The following is a 16,915-nucleotide window of genomic DNA, read 5'->3' as shown; positions in this document are numbered from 1 at the left end:
TTAATGAATAATATAAATAATTCTTGATAACTTCAGGCCACCGTTTTTGATCTAGAAACAACCCTGATTCAAGACAAAAACAAGACATTTATTCACAAATTGTTAATTCGGATATCACACCAATGTTGAAACAAAACGATACAAGAGCAAAGCATTACCAATTGGTATTAAAGCATTTCAAAATTGCTGCGACAGCCTGGCTTCGAAACCTTCTAACCCCGCATGGAAGTCTGACACCTTTACCACTGTACTATGTAACTTGAAGGATCAAACGTACAAAGTTGGGTTTAATGCCTCAATTTGTTCAACTGTTCTTTGCTGAAGCTGTTTCAGTGCAATACATAAAAAATGACCACTAGATGTCACTGTAGAGTGGGGTTTCGAAACGTTTCGAAGCTTCGACACATTTGCTTCGACTGTTTCAGTGTTTCACGAAGCCTCGCTTTGCCCACCACTAGCTAATTTACAGATATTTTTTTACAGTGTAGCCTCAAAAGAAATGATATCTCACACTTACTAGCACACACATACACACGCGGTGAGGCAGCGAATAACAAATCTGCACTGACAGGCGTGATACGATATTGATATCTCGATGGGCACAGACTTGAAGATTCTTGCTCGACAGCACCTTCTGGCTCTCCTTCTCCGAAAGATTTCATCTAAAATCATAAACACTCACATAAAACACCCCTTTATGATTTCACGCCTGCATTTCTGGCTGTCAGGCAGTCACTTAAATGAACGTCAGGTGTTTGGCCGACTGCCCTGTTTTGGGGAATATGTGATTCCCAGTCTTGTCTTTTTTTTTTTCCTCCCAGCAACTGTTTAGATGTTGAATTTTTTATGCTTTGTTCCTGGACGGCGTGATTTTAATCTTTCGAGCAGAATGTTGTTGTGGGAAGGTCTGGTGGTCTCGTAGACTAATGAAAAGGCAGATTCTTGTTCCAAAGGCTAACTCTGTATGCATTTTCGTTAGGGGAGCTTTGAGAGAAAATGGAAAGGAAGAGCAGAGAGATTGAGTTGTAGAGGTCACTTTCTCGCTGACCACAGATTTGTTGAGCTGTTGATTTTCATTGCTACCTGAACTCATAATGCAGAGATCTTGTGGTCATTGGGAAAGTAAGGCCAGTAGGACATAAAATAATGGTGGTGTGTTCAGAGATCAGACTCCATATATTACCAAAATGCATTTAATTCATTATTAATAATAAAGTTACATCTAGGTATTATTATCAGTTGGGGGTTAAAGAAGAATCCCCCACATAAAGCCTGAAATTGTTAATGCCCTTTCCAATTCTGACTTAAAGTCACTTATATTCAACCAAAGTTTTTTTTTTTTTTTACCCAAATGACACCAGACTTCTCCCAAAAGTAATCAGACGATGTACAAGAGGCATAATTGTGAAAAATAATTATTTATTTACATTTAAACTAAAACTTTAAGTCAGAACTTGCCAGGGGTATAAATAAATTTACCAATTTTGTAAAACCTATATTCCGCAAACATACACTACTGTAAATTAGGGATGCACAATATATTGGTGACCATATTGAAATCAGCTGATAAATTGTATTTTTAATATTATCGTTTAAAGTTCAGAGGTCGGTTCAAACTTTTCTGAAGTTAAAGGTGCAGTCTGTTAGATGGACACTCAGTGGTTGAACTAGGTAATGCAGTTCAAAACTTCAAACGCTTTGTCACCCAGCCTCTCCTCTGACGAGGGTTGCCAAATTGACAACACCCACATGAGCAAGTATGCCTTGACATGCAATAAAATAAATATTTTCCGTGTTAAAGGAGTTTTTGTCCAAACACTCATCTGAAATTTCTTTTTTAAAAACAGTTTCTATTTCTCGCAGTTGAATGCGACTGCATAAAGTATGAAGCAATCACCTCAGGTACTGATTGTGTGACATTTATTTTGATATAGAAAGCAGCAGGAGACATTCCAACACCGACACAAATGTTTCTTAAAGAAGACATAAAAACTTACTTACAGACGCTTTAAGGTTTTACAATCAAATATTTTGTTCACTGTATGTGTTTGCCTTTTTGTTTTTGCAATCATGCTCAGAAAAAAAAACAACATTTATATTTATCGGCCTAAACATCGGCTATTGGATTCCAAATATAAAGAGTTATTGTTCTCGTTGTCAGCCAACATTTTCAATTCGGGGGCATACCTGCTATAAAACGGTCAAATAAAGTTTGATTTAATCAAAATTAGGGATGTAACGGTATCAGAATTTCACGGTACGGTAATACCTTGGTATGAATGTCACGGTACGGTATTTATTGAATCATTTACAGGAAAAAACAAAACTTATGAAAATACTCCAAAAAAGTGCCAAAAATGTCAATTACATACAAATTAGCCATCTATCTGTAAGCTTTGAAACAGGAACTTCAATTTTAATAACAAAAAAATATTAAACCATGTAAAAAAATTAAGTTTCAATTTAGTAGTGTTGAAAACTCATCACATTCAACATTTAATCACTCACTCACTTAGATAGAGATGGGTTTAAAGGAAAATTATCATATAAATATAATCTGGTAAAAGCTGGTATCTCTGGGTATTTACAATGTCCCCTGCAACAGAAAAAACCCCTCTCATTTGGGACTGAGGTTTCTGGGACAGAGAGATATGACTTGGCCCAGGTTGACAGCAGTGGGTAACGTTGTGCATTGTCTTCCCCCACTTGAGAGGACAAACCATGAGTAAGATAGAGGTCTCATGTCAGCATCAATCTGAACAGTGTGCTGTGTTTCTGCAGTCTCCATGACTGATTATTAGTCCTATTCCCCAACTTGCAGGCACGTGCACACACAGGGCTCAACCTGTGCAGTGCACATGCCCTTTTTAGTCTTGGATAGAAAGTTCCCTTCCAAAATGATTAAAAGTGCCCCCGCGACGCGAGACATACCCTCCGTCCCCGCTTTACAGTATGCGCGCGACAACACAGCTGATAAGATTTCGCGCGACAACACCGCTATTCAGTATGCGCGCGACAACACAGCTGATAAGAACTCGCGCGACAACACCACTATTCAGTACGCGCGCGGCGACAACACCCGCTTTAGAGTTTTCCAGCTCTTTTTCATCCCCGCTTCTAGCAGCACACTCCATTTCCGCATTACTGGATCTGTAGCGACAACAGACCGCAAGGGATTATGGCCAAGCCTGGGCTGATGGGAATTGTAGTTTCCGGTACCTCCCGTTCGCTTCATTCGCCTGAGCAAATTTTCTCAGAAGACCTATAGTTTTACCGAGTCATGCGACTACGGTAATATCGAAAAAAAATAATATTGCGGTATGACGGTATTTACAATACCGTTACATCCCTAATCAAAATGCTTAGTTAAGGAATGGAGAATTGATGCTCCAAATCCACTTTTGCTATTTTAAGAGCCAAAAAATATGTTCTTCGCTGTGGCGCATGGTCTAACAGGGTTGTGCTTATTTTCTTATTGAGTTATGGGTGTGTTTTGAGCATAACGTGCATTAAACCAGTCAGAGACTCATCTCCCGTTCCCTTTAAGAGTTAGTTGTGTCGCGCCATGGCGCATTTGCTATGTACATGATGGACTTTGTAAGTGTAAAAACTGAACGCTTCACTAGCGAGAAAACAGTTAAACAGACTATCTGCAGAGCAAAGACAAGGAATGAGACTCCTCCAATCGGCCTCTTTACTTTCACTCTTTACTTTACTCCTTTACTTTAATGGATAAAGAAACGCTGTTGTACGCACTCCACTGAAAACATCCATTAGCCTACATAATTAATTTTATTTGTTAAGCACAAAGATTTGTTTCAAAGCTATTTTTTAATTCAGTTCTAATTCCCAGCAAACAAATAAATGGAGTTAACTTGTTAATAAAAGTTCACCGGCGGAACCCCGCCTCACTTTGTCTCCTTAACTAATCACCTACTCCCTTAAACTCATTTAAGGAAGACCATCCCTCTAGCACTGTTCTTATCGTTCTTTGAACCCATCCTCCCTCCCTCCACTTCCTCGCTTCCCATTCACAACCTTATACTCCTCTTTACTCCTACATGCAAGTTGCATCGGGGGGTCCCCTTACTCTGCCAAACTATTACAGAGACAGTACCCCCACTCTGTGTCTCTGGGCACAGTAGGACGCCCGATCAACTTACCCACCTGTTTACCAGTCATCCTCTTACTCCCCTTCCCTTTCATCCCACTGTTCCTCTACCATCCCTTGTATCCCTACATCCCTACTTACCAGCACACCCATGAGTCCACAAAGAGTTGCAAATGGATTTGCTATTTAAACGTGGTGCAAAACGTGAAAATTACAGTTGCACTGGTCCAAAAATAGCAACAAATCATGCTGCACACATCTTGCACCTTATTGCACCGAATGTATGATAGGACCCATAATATACTTTCAAAAACAAGGCAAAAGTGCATGATCATGTTACTGAGATGGACCGTTTTTGGCAACAATAAATGAACAGTAGTATTGGCTCATCTTGAAAGATGCAAATGCAGCATGGATGGCGTTGAGCGATGTATCAATGGTTAGTTTGTATCAATATCAGAGCACCTGCCTTAGAGGTTTAGTCATGTGACTCTTATCTTGACATTTTATTGTATCATTTTTTTAAAGTAACCCATCTGGTGCTCTGTTTCTGGCACAGACAGGTCTGTGCGCTTGATCATGGAAGAGCAGGCTAGCAGCGCGGGCAGCAGTCCTCAGCACGGCCGCGGATCAGCCAAGCTGGAGGTCCTCCGCTGCGGGTGGCTCCGGAAACAAGGAGGCTTCGTCAAGACCTGGCACACACGTTGGTTCGTCCTCCGAGGAGATCAGCTCTATTACTACAAGGATGAGGATGAGACCAAAGCTCTGGTTAGGAATGGCTTTCTCTGTTTATTTTTTGCCTTGTTTTGATCTTTAAATGGGCTGAACAGGGCCGCACAATGGCTCATTGGTTATGATTATCATCTCACAAGAAGTGAGTTTGAGTCCCCACAGCAATGTTCAAGTGAGTCAGTTGGTTTTTCTGTGGAGTTCGCATGTTCTCCCCATGTTGGCGTGGGTTACCTCCAGGTTCTTAGTTTCCCCCACAGTCCAAAGACATGCTCTATCAGTAAATTCAATAAACAAAAAAAAAATTGACGTAGTGTATGAGTGTGTGTGTGTGTGTGTGTGTGTGTGTGTGTGTGTGTGTGTGTGTGAGAATGTGTGTGTGTGTGTGTGTTTCCCAGCGCTGGGTTGCGGCTGGAAGAACTTCCGCTGAGTAAAAAAACATATGCCGGGATAGTTGGCGGTTCATTTTGCTTTGGCGACCTCCAAAGTAGAGATAAAGTCGAAGGAAAATTATGCAATATGGGTAATAGAACATGTATGCGAGTAAAATAAGAAAGCTAACTTTGTAACTAAATCTGTATCTCTAATTATCTGAATCTTTTAGTCTGAATTAAAGAGCAGTTTCTGCATTTTGATGTGTGTAATATTGCAAATAATAAAGCAGAATAACAGAACAATTGCTAAGCGTTTCTTAGGTGTTATTTACAGCAATAATCTGATGTAATTTAGATCTTAAACTTTTTAATTAGCGGTTGTTATCACTCCACCACCTGTGTGGGGTTAATAATGGCAGTTGAAACCAATGTGGTTTGAAGGAGAATGTGCACCAACAATGTAAGTTAAGTCGCTGTCTGAAAGGGATTCTAACAAAATAGTTTTACACTCACCAGACACTTTATTAGGTACACCTTACTAGTACCTGGTTGGACCCCCTTTTGCCTTCAGAACTGCCTTAATCCTTCGTGGCATTCAACAAGCAACTGGAAATGTTCCTCAGAGATTTTGGTCCATATAGACATGATAAGACCACGCAGTTGCTGCAGATTTGTCGACTGCACATCCATGGTGTGAATATCCAGCAACTATACTCAGGTAGGCTGTGGCTGTGGAGACAATGCTCAACTGGTACTAATAGGCCCAAATCATTACAACACCATCCTGAACTGTTGATACAAGGCAGGATGGATCCATGCTTTCATGTTGTTGACGCCAAATTCTGAATCCTACCATCTGAATATCGCAGCAGAAATTAAGACTGATCAAACCAGCCAACATTTTTCCAATCTTCTGTTGTCCAATTTTGGTAAGCCTGTGCGAATTGTAACACCAGTTTCCTATTCTTAGCTGACAGGATCGGTGCCTGGTTTGGTCTTCTGCTGCTTTAGCCCATTTGACTCAAGATTTGTCGTATGGTGCGTTCAGAAATGCTCTTCTGCATACCTCAGTTGTGACGAGTGGTTATTTCAGTTACTGTTTTCAGCTCAAAAGTCAGCTCAAACCAGTCTGGCCATTCTCCTCTGACTTCTGGCATCAACAAGGGATTTGCAACCACAGAACTGCTGCTCACTGGATATTTTCTCTTTTTAAGATCATTCTCTGTAAACCCTAGAGATGGTTGTGCGTGAAAATGCCAGTAGATCAGCAGTTTCTGAAATACTCAGACCATCACCTTTCTTTCCCATTCTGATGCTTGATTTTAACTGCTGCAGATCGTCCTGACCCATTTCTACATACCTAAATGCATTGAGTTGCAGCCATGTGATTGGCTGATTCGAAATTTGCGTTAACGAGCAGTTGGACAGGTGTACCTAATAAAGTGGCCGGTGAGTGTATATCCTATTAAGGTAAACTGTGAGGTAAAGGTAAATGTCCTTGTAAATATATATTGTAACACCAAAAATTATTGAGGTCATGTACAAATATTGTTAAGTTAAATATTTTTAAGTTATCTAAGTTGTTATATTGATTATTGTGACGGGCCCAAACCCAGCATGAAAGCACTTCATCATTCAATGACTCAAAACAGTTTGTCACAAGCTAAACATGTATAAATAACACAGTTAAATCACATCCTGTGCAATTTCACAAACGTGCAAAGCCATATCGCAATTTCACGTCAATCTATTGCACAGCTGTATTTAGAAATGTACAAATAGCTTTATTACACGCAAACTTACGCAGATGTGCACATCAAATTGTTTACACCATTAAGCCCGTTCATTCACAAGTAAAAATCCACGTCTTCTCCTAGTTCAAATCTCATGCCAAGACCTAAACAAGAGAGGTGTGGAAAGAGGGACCTGCTTTTCACCTCTCGAACAATCTCTCCTGAATGATGGCTTGTCACGATTCCTCGTCCAACAATGGAGAGTTTTATCCTCGAGGTCATGCAGCTGGTCTCGAGTAGGTGGACAAAAGTGTTTACTATGGATTCAGGAGGGAATTTGAGAAGGATCCATGAATCTCCCTCTTTGCCCACAGGAATATTAAAGATTTATACCCGTACGTCTGCATTTTAAGGTTCGTCTCCTCTGTATCTTTGAAGTTCCGTGTTCAGCTTTAATTTTGACGTGTAAATGCACTGTTAGAGCTTGTCCCAGGTTTGGGATATTGGATTTCACGAGTAGGCAGCATCTTCGTTCGGGGTTTTCATTGACAGAGCTATCAAAGGACACTGAATACGGTTTTAAAGGAAACGGCAGTCTTTGAAGTTCTTCAGACAGCCTTATTTGAGGTTGTTAAAATACTTAAGATGTGCCATGAAGCTCTTCTTGAATCCGCTGGCAAATGTTTGCAAAACAGGAGAAAGCTTTTTATGAAAATACTAATGCGGGATTCACTTTGAGTAGTTGTGAAGAGTAAACTTTGCAAATTTCTTTCACTCATGTGTTTGAAATATATTCACATTCAGAAATGGCTACAGGATAAACATTTTATGAAGTTTAATCTAAAATAAACACGTTTAGCATTTGATTACAATGTTTAACTATTATTTACTGTAGTGTTCTAATAATTGGTACTTATATTTTGGTGCTTAATAATCTTAGTAAAATCCTTAGTAAATGAAAGATTTAAATACATTTAAGGTGTTGCAAAAATACAAAAAAATACAAACTGCTAAATTTCAACTAAATATATACAGTAGAAGTCAGCATTATTATTCTTTTTTTAATATTTCCCAAAATATGTTTAACAGACCAAGTAAATTTTCACAGTATGTCTGATAATTTTTTTTCTTCCGGATAAAGTTTATTTGTTTTATTTCGGCTAGAGTAAAAATATTTGTAAAAATTTTAAAAGCCATTTTAAGGTTAAATTTTTTGCCCCTTTGAGCTATATATATATATATATATATATATATATATATATATATATATATATATATATATATATATATATATATATTTTTATATTATACGTTTATTATATATATTTTTTCGATAGTCTACAGAACAAACCAGCGTTATACACTAACTTGCCTATTTACCCTAACCTGCCTAGTTAACCTAATTAACCTAGTTAAGCCTCTAAATTTCACTTTAAGCTGTATTGAAGTGTCTTGAAAAATATCTAGTAAAATGTTATTTACTGTCATCATGACAAAGATAAAATAAATCAGTTATTAAAGTTATTTTTTAACTTTATTTCATGAGTTGTTAAAACTATTATGTTTAAAAATGGGTTGATAAAATCTTCTTCCCTCTGTTGAAAAGAAATTAGGGAAAAAAATTAACAGGGTGCTAATAATTCATGGGGGCTACTGATTTTGACTTCAATTGTATATATGTCATTTTGCAGTCAAGTTTTAGCTCATTATTCTTTATCGTAGCTTCTTACTGCTGAAATGCAGTGAGTGTTAGTTAAAAAAAGAACTGAAAAGATATGAACTATCTCCGACTTTTATTCAAATTTGTTTAAAAATATTCAGAAATTAAACACTCATTTCCCCCTAGAGCAAACAGTAGAGAGTTATCTGCTGGTGTCTTTGTGATGTTTTTTTATATGGTGTAACAGCTGCAAACAACTCTGAAATTGCACTTTGCTGTTGATAGCTCCTATATTGAGTGTCACAGGCAATACTTTTAGTAGACTTTTTAGCAAGACACTCCTCACTCCTCCGCTTTTTTAGGTTCTGGTTGTTGTATTTCCTTGTGCTGTGGCAACAAATCTATGACTGCTTCTACAAATGACCTGTTTTTTTATGTCTGTGACTTTGAAACCAAAATATTCCTATATTACAGACATGCTGTTTTACTTTGATATTAATCTGTTAAAGAGCCCATATTATACATGAAATAGGGTCATATCCTGGTTGTAAGGGTCTCCAACAACAGTCTAATATGCATGCAAGGTCAAAAAACACTTTCATGGTCTTATAATCTGCCTTTATTTTTACCTAATTATCCCAGCGACTCCTGTATGAATCGTCCAGTGATTCATTTGTTCCCAAACCCCTCTTTAGCGCGGAGCTAATCTGCGCTGATTGGACCGATGACAGTCTGTCGCGATTGGTCGACTGCCTTCAGTCAGAGAGGGAAATGGCCAATAGCTAATCAGCAATTTAAAAAGTAATCACAGTTCATACACGCTCGATAGTGTAGACGTGGATTTTAGCTGCCACACTATGGCGAGTGGATAGTGCCACGGATAACCGAACGAAGGAGACAGTCGTGTACTCGCCATACCACACACACACAAAAACACACACACACCTCCGGATGACAACGCTCCCGCTTCCGCCCGCACCCGCCAGGTTTTAGCCTGAGAACCCGCTCCGTTTTCTGCCCGCCGCGCCCGGTCCCGCTAGAGCGGAGAACACAACCAAAAATCACCCAGTATACAGTCCAGACAGCCAAACTGTCTGTATAAATACACACACACAGCACAAAGCTCGTTCATTCGTTCGTTCGCTCTCTCTCTCTCTCTCTCATACGCGCGCGTGCGCACTAACACACACACAAGCACCACGCAGACTCTCTCTTTCTAATTCGCATAGCAATATCCGTGATATTGCTAGACAGCCCGCTCCCGTCCCAAATTAAACCCGTTACCGACCGCTCCCGCGATTTATTCGGAAATTTATTCCCGCGGCTGTCCCCGCGCCAGATTTCTGCGGCGCGGGAATAAATTTCCGAATAAATCGCGGGAGCAGAACTCTAGCACGGAGCTCCATAAACAAACAGCACGCGTCGCGTTTTTAACGTGACTTTGCACGCGATAAGATAAAATATCCAGTTAACCTGATACAGTACACGCGGTTACAAGTAACAAATCACAACTAAATACATTTGCAAGCTAGAGTAAACGAGGCAACAACTTTAACCGCACGTACTTACACTTGAGAAATGGAAGAAACCCATCCTGACGTCCATCAGTTACTCTTTACTGATCCTTCCTTTAACAAACTCAGATGAAGTATTCTTTGTAGCATGTAGCTTCCAGAAGTTTCCAACTGCTTGGTTATAATGCTGATGTTTCATCTTTGGGTAGAGACTCAATATAATGTCCATCTGCAGTGTGACTTCAATCGACCGGCATGTTTGTGTGCGTGTGTTTGTGGGTGTGCGTGTGTTTGTGGGTGTGTGTGTGTGTCTGGGTTTCTGCGTCAGAGGGCGGGGCCTCAGGTTTGAAATCTCCCGGGTTTGCGCGTGCACGTGAATAACTTGGTTTCGTTCGTACGTCATGGCGAAACACCTAATGAGTCGGTATCAAGGCGACTCGTTTGAAGCACTATGAGTCGACTCTTTTATAGATGAATCAACCGTTTTAAACACTGTATTCTTACAGATTTAAGCCTTAGCTGGATACTTCACTTCACTTAGAGCTGTGTTACACACTACATGGAGGGGAATTTTCAAAAACCCATAATATGGGCTCTTTAATACTTCTGAAGTGGCAGACGGCAACATCCTACTCGTCCGCGCTTTCCTGTTTGTTTGTTTTAATGTGGGCTTTCCGCATAGTTCAGTTGCACTGATTGGGCAGAACAAAAATGTGCTCACTCAATAGACTAGTAAGACTCACACACAGATGACAGTCACGCATTTACTTTATTATCTATATATATATATGATCTCGCAGCCTCTTGCGATTAGCTAGTAATCGCAACACTTAAAATCGCGGTTACGATTCAATCCAGATTAATCGCACAGCCCTATTGACTAATATACACAAAAGTTTTATTGTAAAGAAATCTATTAGAAAGTAGTAGATCTGTTCTCTGTGCTATATAGATACTCTCATATATATTCACTGGGCTCTTTATAAGGTACACCTTTCCAACTGCTCGTTAAGGCTAATTTTTAATCAGCCAATCACATGGCAGCAACTTAATGCGTTTAGGCATGTAGACATGGTCAAGACGATCTGCTGCAGTTCAAACCGAGCATCAGAATGGGGAAGAAAGGTGAGAATGGTACCAGACAATCTGGTCTGAGTATTTTGAAAACTGCTGATCTATTGTATTTTTTACTCACAACCAGAGAATAATTAGCAAAAGAGAAAATTTCCAGTGAGCGGCAGTTCTGCATGCACAAATGCCTTGTTGATGCCAGAGGTCAGGCTGGTTTGAGCTGATAGAAAGACAACAGTAACTCAAATAACCATTCATTACAACCGAGATATGCAGAAGAGCATCTCTGAATAACATGTCGAACCTTGAGGCAGATGGACTACAGCAGCAGAAGACCACACTGTGTTCCACTCCTGTCAGTTTAGAACAGGAAACTGAGGCTACAATTCGTACAGGCTTACCAAAATTGGACAATAGAAGATTGGGGAAACGTTGTCTCGATTTCTGCTGCCACATTCGGATGGTAGGGCTAGAATTTGGCATTTACTGTACTCAAATAGCCTCCACAGTCACCAGAACTTAATCCAATAGAGCACCTTTGGGATGTGGTGGAAGGGGAGATTCACATCATGAATGTGCAGCCGACAAATCTGCAGCCACTGCGTGATGCTATCATGTCTATATGCACCAAAATCCCTGAGGAATATTTTCAGTACTTTGTAGACTCTATGCCATGAATGATTAAGGCAGTTCTGAAGGCAAAATGGGGTCCAACCTGGTAAACAACAATCTATATGCAAAGTTTTAAGTGGATGTTTCATTTCTGTGAATTCAGATAGTGGTAAAAGTGGACAAACATTCCTGCCAAACAAGTTGAATTATTGATTGATTGATTGTGTGTGGGGTAATCACTCACTGTGTCCAAACTGGTCCTCTTTGAACATGAAGTGTGTGTGACAATTTACATCTTTTAATAGACGTGTATGACTAAGACACCACTCAGTTAAGTATGTCAGATGAGCTTGGCCTTATTTTGCCATGACAAAGCAAGTACTTTAGTGTGAATCAGCACAATCTAAGTCAAACCCATGTGCCTAAAACAGACCAAATCGTAAGAGTTTTGATGACCTGCAAACTCAGGATGGACCCATATGTCTTTTGATCCCCCCAGAGGCACTTGAGAGTATTAATGAGCGAGTGGAAAGGCAGACATGAGTCAGTGACTGTTATGACAGGCTGTTGTTGACACGATAACCAGACCAGCCATGAAAGAGTGGATTTGGGTTTTTTTCTTTGCATATTGTTTAATCATTGTCATAAACCGTTCCATATGCACAGGACAAGTCAAAAATAGTTGCGTGTGCTGCTGGTCTGAGGGGTCTCTATAGCAACAGAGCTGCAGAGAAAACCACTGACACCACAGAGAGACAGAAGAATCAGATCATGTTTTGACTGTTCTGTGCTGAGAGAGAGAGAGAAAGAGAGAGAGAGAGTGAGAGAGACTAGAATATCTACAATGTATATTCTGCACCCTGATGAGAAACAGACAATTGTTCAATGTTTAACAAAACCAGGTTATTGAGCAACCGAGTGGCCATCAGAATCACAGTAGAGCAATGATATGACATGATATATTAATCATCCATCAATATTTATATTCATGAGATCTTTTATCCATCTATTTGTCATATCATTTATTAATTTGGTCATTCATTCATTCATTCATTCATTCATTCATTCATTCATTCATTCATTCATTCATTCATTCAATTAGTCAGTCAATTACCCGCACATTGTTTACTCCTTACATCATCTATCCACTCACCCCTTGTTTTTTGATCCATCCATCCATCCATCCTTCCATCCATCCATCCACCCATCTATCCATCATTTTATTCTGTAATTTGTTTTATCCATTCATCCACCCATCCATCTGCCGTTTTATCCTGTCAGTTGTTTCATCCATCCTAGCATTTCTATCCATCCATCCATCCATCCATCCATCCATCCATCCATCCATCTACATATTGTTTATTCTATCCATCCACCCAAAAACCAGAAGAGAAACCTTTAGAACATGGAAGGTCAATTTTCCATCCATGCATCCATCCATCTATCCATCCTACACACAAAACTTATAAATGTACAAACGTATAAATACTTTTTTTGAGGATAAAATAATATTCTACACTAGCCACACATAATAGGTGGACAGAAACTCTTCAAAATATGCTTTTCTGTTCGCTTCACTGGTATTTTCTGGTATTGTCTTGCATGGAAGGCTTCACAGTATTCCTCATCTTAAAGTGCATAAGAGATCACATTCATAAAACAGTAGAACAACAGATGCATTGTGGATTGGCGGGAGTTCTTTCCGATGCAGTACAGCTTGATTTTTCTGAAAGCCAAGCCTTTTGTGTGTAAGCTGGAGAGATAGACAGAGATAAAATTTTTTATTGAAATTAGGAATACATTTTCGGCCAAAACAATACACAAGCTGTGATGCTAATTAAAATGTAGAATGGTGTTTTTAAAAGAAGTTTTGTAATGGCATGTTTTTGTTTAGATGGCTGGATATTACACATATTCTGATCAATTTTTCAGTTGAATGTTTGATTCTAACAATAGGCTGGACTGAAGTGAAACTGGTTCTTGTGAAACACACCATAAGATAAAACACCAGTGCTTAATTTTAGTCAAATGCAGAAGTGCAGCAGACACTGTGTTTTCGACCTGCTTCTTCCTGAAGTAAAAATAACTTTCGTAAGGAACACTTTTTGTTTACTTTTCCATATGATGAGCAAATGTAATACTAACTGTAATACAATCCTTTATAAATAAAAGTTAAAATAAATGTTTCCATGCATTTAAAACACATTACTATCGGATGGATGGATCGATGGATGAATAGATGAAACAAATGACAAGATAAAAAAACAAATGGATGGATGGATGGAACAAATGACAAGATAAAATGACAGATGGATGGATGGATGGATAGATGGATAGATGGACAGACAGATGAATAGATGGATGGATGGATGGATGGATGGATGGATGGATGGATGGATGGATGGATGGACAGACAGACGGGTGGGTGGATGGATAGATGGATGGATGAATAAAACAAATGACAGGATAAAATGGCGGATGGATAGATGGATGGACAAATGGGTGGATAAAACAAATGAAAAGATAAAATGACGGATGGATGGATGAATGAATGGAACAAATGACAAGATAAAATGACAAATGGATGATGAATGGATAGATGGACAGACAGATGAATGGATGGATGGATGGATGGATGGACAGACAGATGAATGGATGGATGGATGGATGGATGGATGGATGGATGGACAGACAGATGAATGGATAGATGAGTGGATGGATGGATGGATGGATGGATAAAACAAATGACTGGATAAAATGGCAGATGGATGGATGGATGGACGGACGGATGGGGGGATAAAACAAATGATTCATATATAATTCAGGGGGGCTAATAATTCTGACTTCAACTGTATATAACAGAGAAAAGATAATCCAAGACCAGAAATCCAGTCAGAATCAATCTCGGAAATCATCAGTTTGTAGTCGAGGAGGGATGTGGAGTGTAATTAAGATGTCCCAGAATGCAACTGAGGCAGGGGAGGTGATGAAGCACAGTCATTAACGTGGCTATTAATTAGCATCTTTATTCAATGCGATGGCTCCATTAATTACCTGCCTCATTAGCTTAATTGCTGTCTCTCATTCCGGTTCATGAACATCTGCCCCCTAATGTAGACCAAAGATTCGTGGCATCTTATTTCAGGAACGGGGACGAGCGGGCACAACCCAACAGTTTTTGACTTTGTGTGAATTCACAATAGCAGGGCTGTTTCTAGATTATTTGTCACCCTAGATGAGGTTCAGTGGGCACCTTGATGGCAAAGTGACATAAAAAACATGATCGATTTGATGTCCAAACAACATCAATTGGGCATCTAACATGGGCATCAAAAGAACAATAAGGACTGTCCTGTAATCAGGAGTCAAGTTAGGATCTTTCTTGGTTTATTGTGCTCCCTGCAGTTGAAAATAAGCCTTTTTGAGTTGCAAAATGTAGTTAAATGAGATAATGTTTATGATTTTTCATTGACGCATTCACATAAATGAGATAACAGTGTTTTGGGTGTTTACTGTGTTTTTAATACAGTGTTGAAGAATCTTGCAATGTAAAAATACGCAGTTTTTAAATATAATTTCTTCATAATAGTTTATTATTAGGCTATTATATTTGTAAATACAGCTGATGTAAAAGCATTTTTAATGTTTAAGATTTATTTAGGCTACTGCAGAAAAAAAAATACAGTTTTCCTTTTAACCGAATGTGTGTGTTTATTTAACTATTACTGTTATACTAATTTAGGTGATTGACTGCTGGCATAATGATGTGGATAATGAAACATTACCGTTAGTAATTAGGCAGTCAAAAACTTTTCATTACTTTTCATTGCACTTTTGAAAGATACTTTCACTTCGCTTATACAAGAAAACAACTTGTTGCGTTTGATGCAACGGGCATAGTCACTGTCCACTCAGGAAACACTACCCGTTTGGTTCTCTCCGCCAATCCATAAGCTTGTGTGTGTGCGCGTGAGTCTGTGTGCACTTAGCGCAAGCCTCCACTGAGCGCACGGGAACAGCCAAGAACTGTGAAGGCTTTTATACTTGATGCGCTCACCGGAAACACGAGCATTTCTCATGCAGACGAATTTCAAATATTGCATATTAGAAAAGGTTGGTCAGTTAAATTATGCAACTGTAAGCAATGTTTATTCAGTAATAATTCTCCAGTACTGATTGCAGAACCGTTAACATCAGAGCTTATCAATACTTTGGTCTTTTATAATGTAGCACCGAGACCGATAAAGTACAGAGTTTCGATACCCATCCCTAGTAATTAAAACAAATATTTGCATACTGACCCATGGGAAAACTCCCTATACATATCTCTATATATCTAAATATATCTGGCTCTAGATATCCTCCACTGCACCTTGGTCCACATTCATTTTAAAGGAGCGCTACTGTGTACTAAAATGGCGGCTCTATTGACGTATTCCTTCCCATGGACAACAATAGTGTAGGCGACATCTAATGTAAATAAATAAGGTGGCACATCTGCAGTTTTTTTTACAAGAGCACCCTCTGGGCTTCAGAGAATAGGTATTATTGATCACAGAGCTGTGCTTTCCTGACAAGATGTTCATGATTCATGCAGCCATACTGTTGACTTATTCCATTCTGACTTTCCAAACTTTTCTGACATCGTTTTTTTCAGTCGAACACAAAGGAAGACATTTTGAAGAAACTCTCAAAACCAGCAACCGTTGACTTCCATAGTACAGTTTATAACAGTCTTCAAAAAATCTTCCTTTTAACATTCTTCAAAATAAAGTTTGGAACCATTTGAGTAAATAGTGAGACAATTCTCATCTTTGAGTTATACTATTTGAATGAATTATTTTCTATTCCGATTCCTGTTTCTAGAATCAGTGGACTCTTTTGCATGCACAACTCTAGAGCACATCATGTTTAAAATGGATATGCATAATTTCGGAGTAGAATGTAAGCTGTTAAGTGTTATGTGTGGTTGTCCTCGTCATCATTCTGGTGTGGCGTGTGTTTCTGTCATGTTTGTAATGCTCAGCGCGCCTGTGGAGGTCAGAGGTCAGTTGTTGGCGTGTGGAGAGGAGGTGTATTGTGGGCAGTGGACTCTTGTATGAGGGTCATTT

General features: G+C 39.1%; 1 protein-coding gene across 1 annotated transcript in view; it reads left to right on the top strand.

The window, feature by feature from the left end:
- arhgap24 (Rho GTPase activating protein 24) overlaps nucleotides 1–16,915 on the top strand; it is a 224,546-nt gene that overhangs the window by 36,501 nt on the left and 171,130 nt on the right. Inside the window, exon 2 of the mRNA XM_001338974.8 lies at nucleotides 4,671–4,879. Coding sequence (XP_001339010.2) covers nucleotides 4,691–4,879 — 189 coding nt within the window. The 5' untranslated portion in view covers nucleotides 4,671–4,690. The remainder of the gene's footprint in view (nucleotides 1–4,670; nucleotides 4,880–16,915) is intronic.

The sequence above is a fragment of the Danio rerio genome, chromosome 21 (genome assembly GCF_049306965.1).
Source record: "Danio rerio strain Tuebingen ecotype United States chromosome 21, GRCz12tu, whole genome shotgun sequence".
NCBI classification, from domain to species: Eukaryota; Metazoa; Chordata; class Actinopteri; order Cypriniformes; family Danionidae; genus Danio; species Danio rerio.
This window is presented reverse-complemented; position numbering and strand designations above follow the sequence as displayed.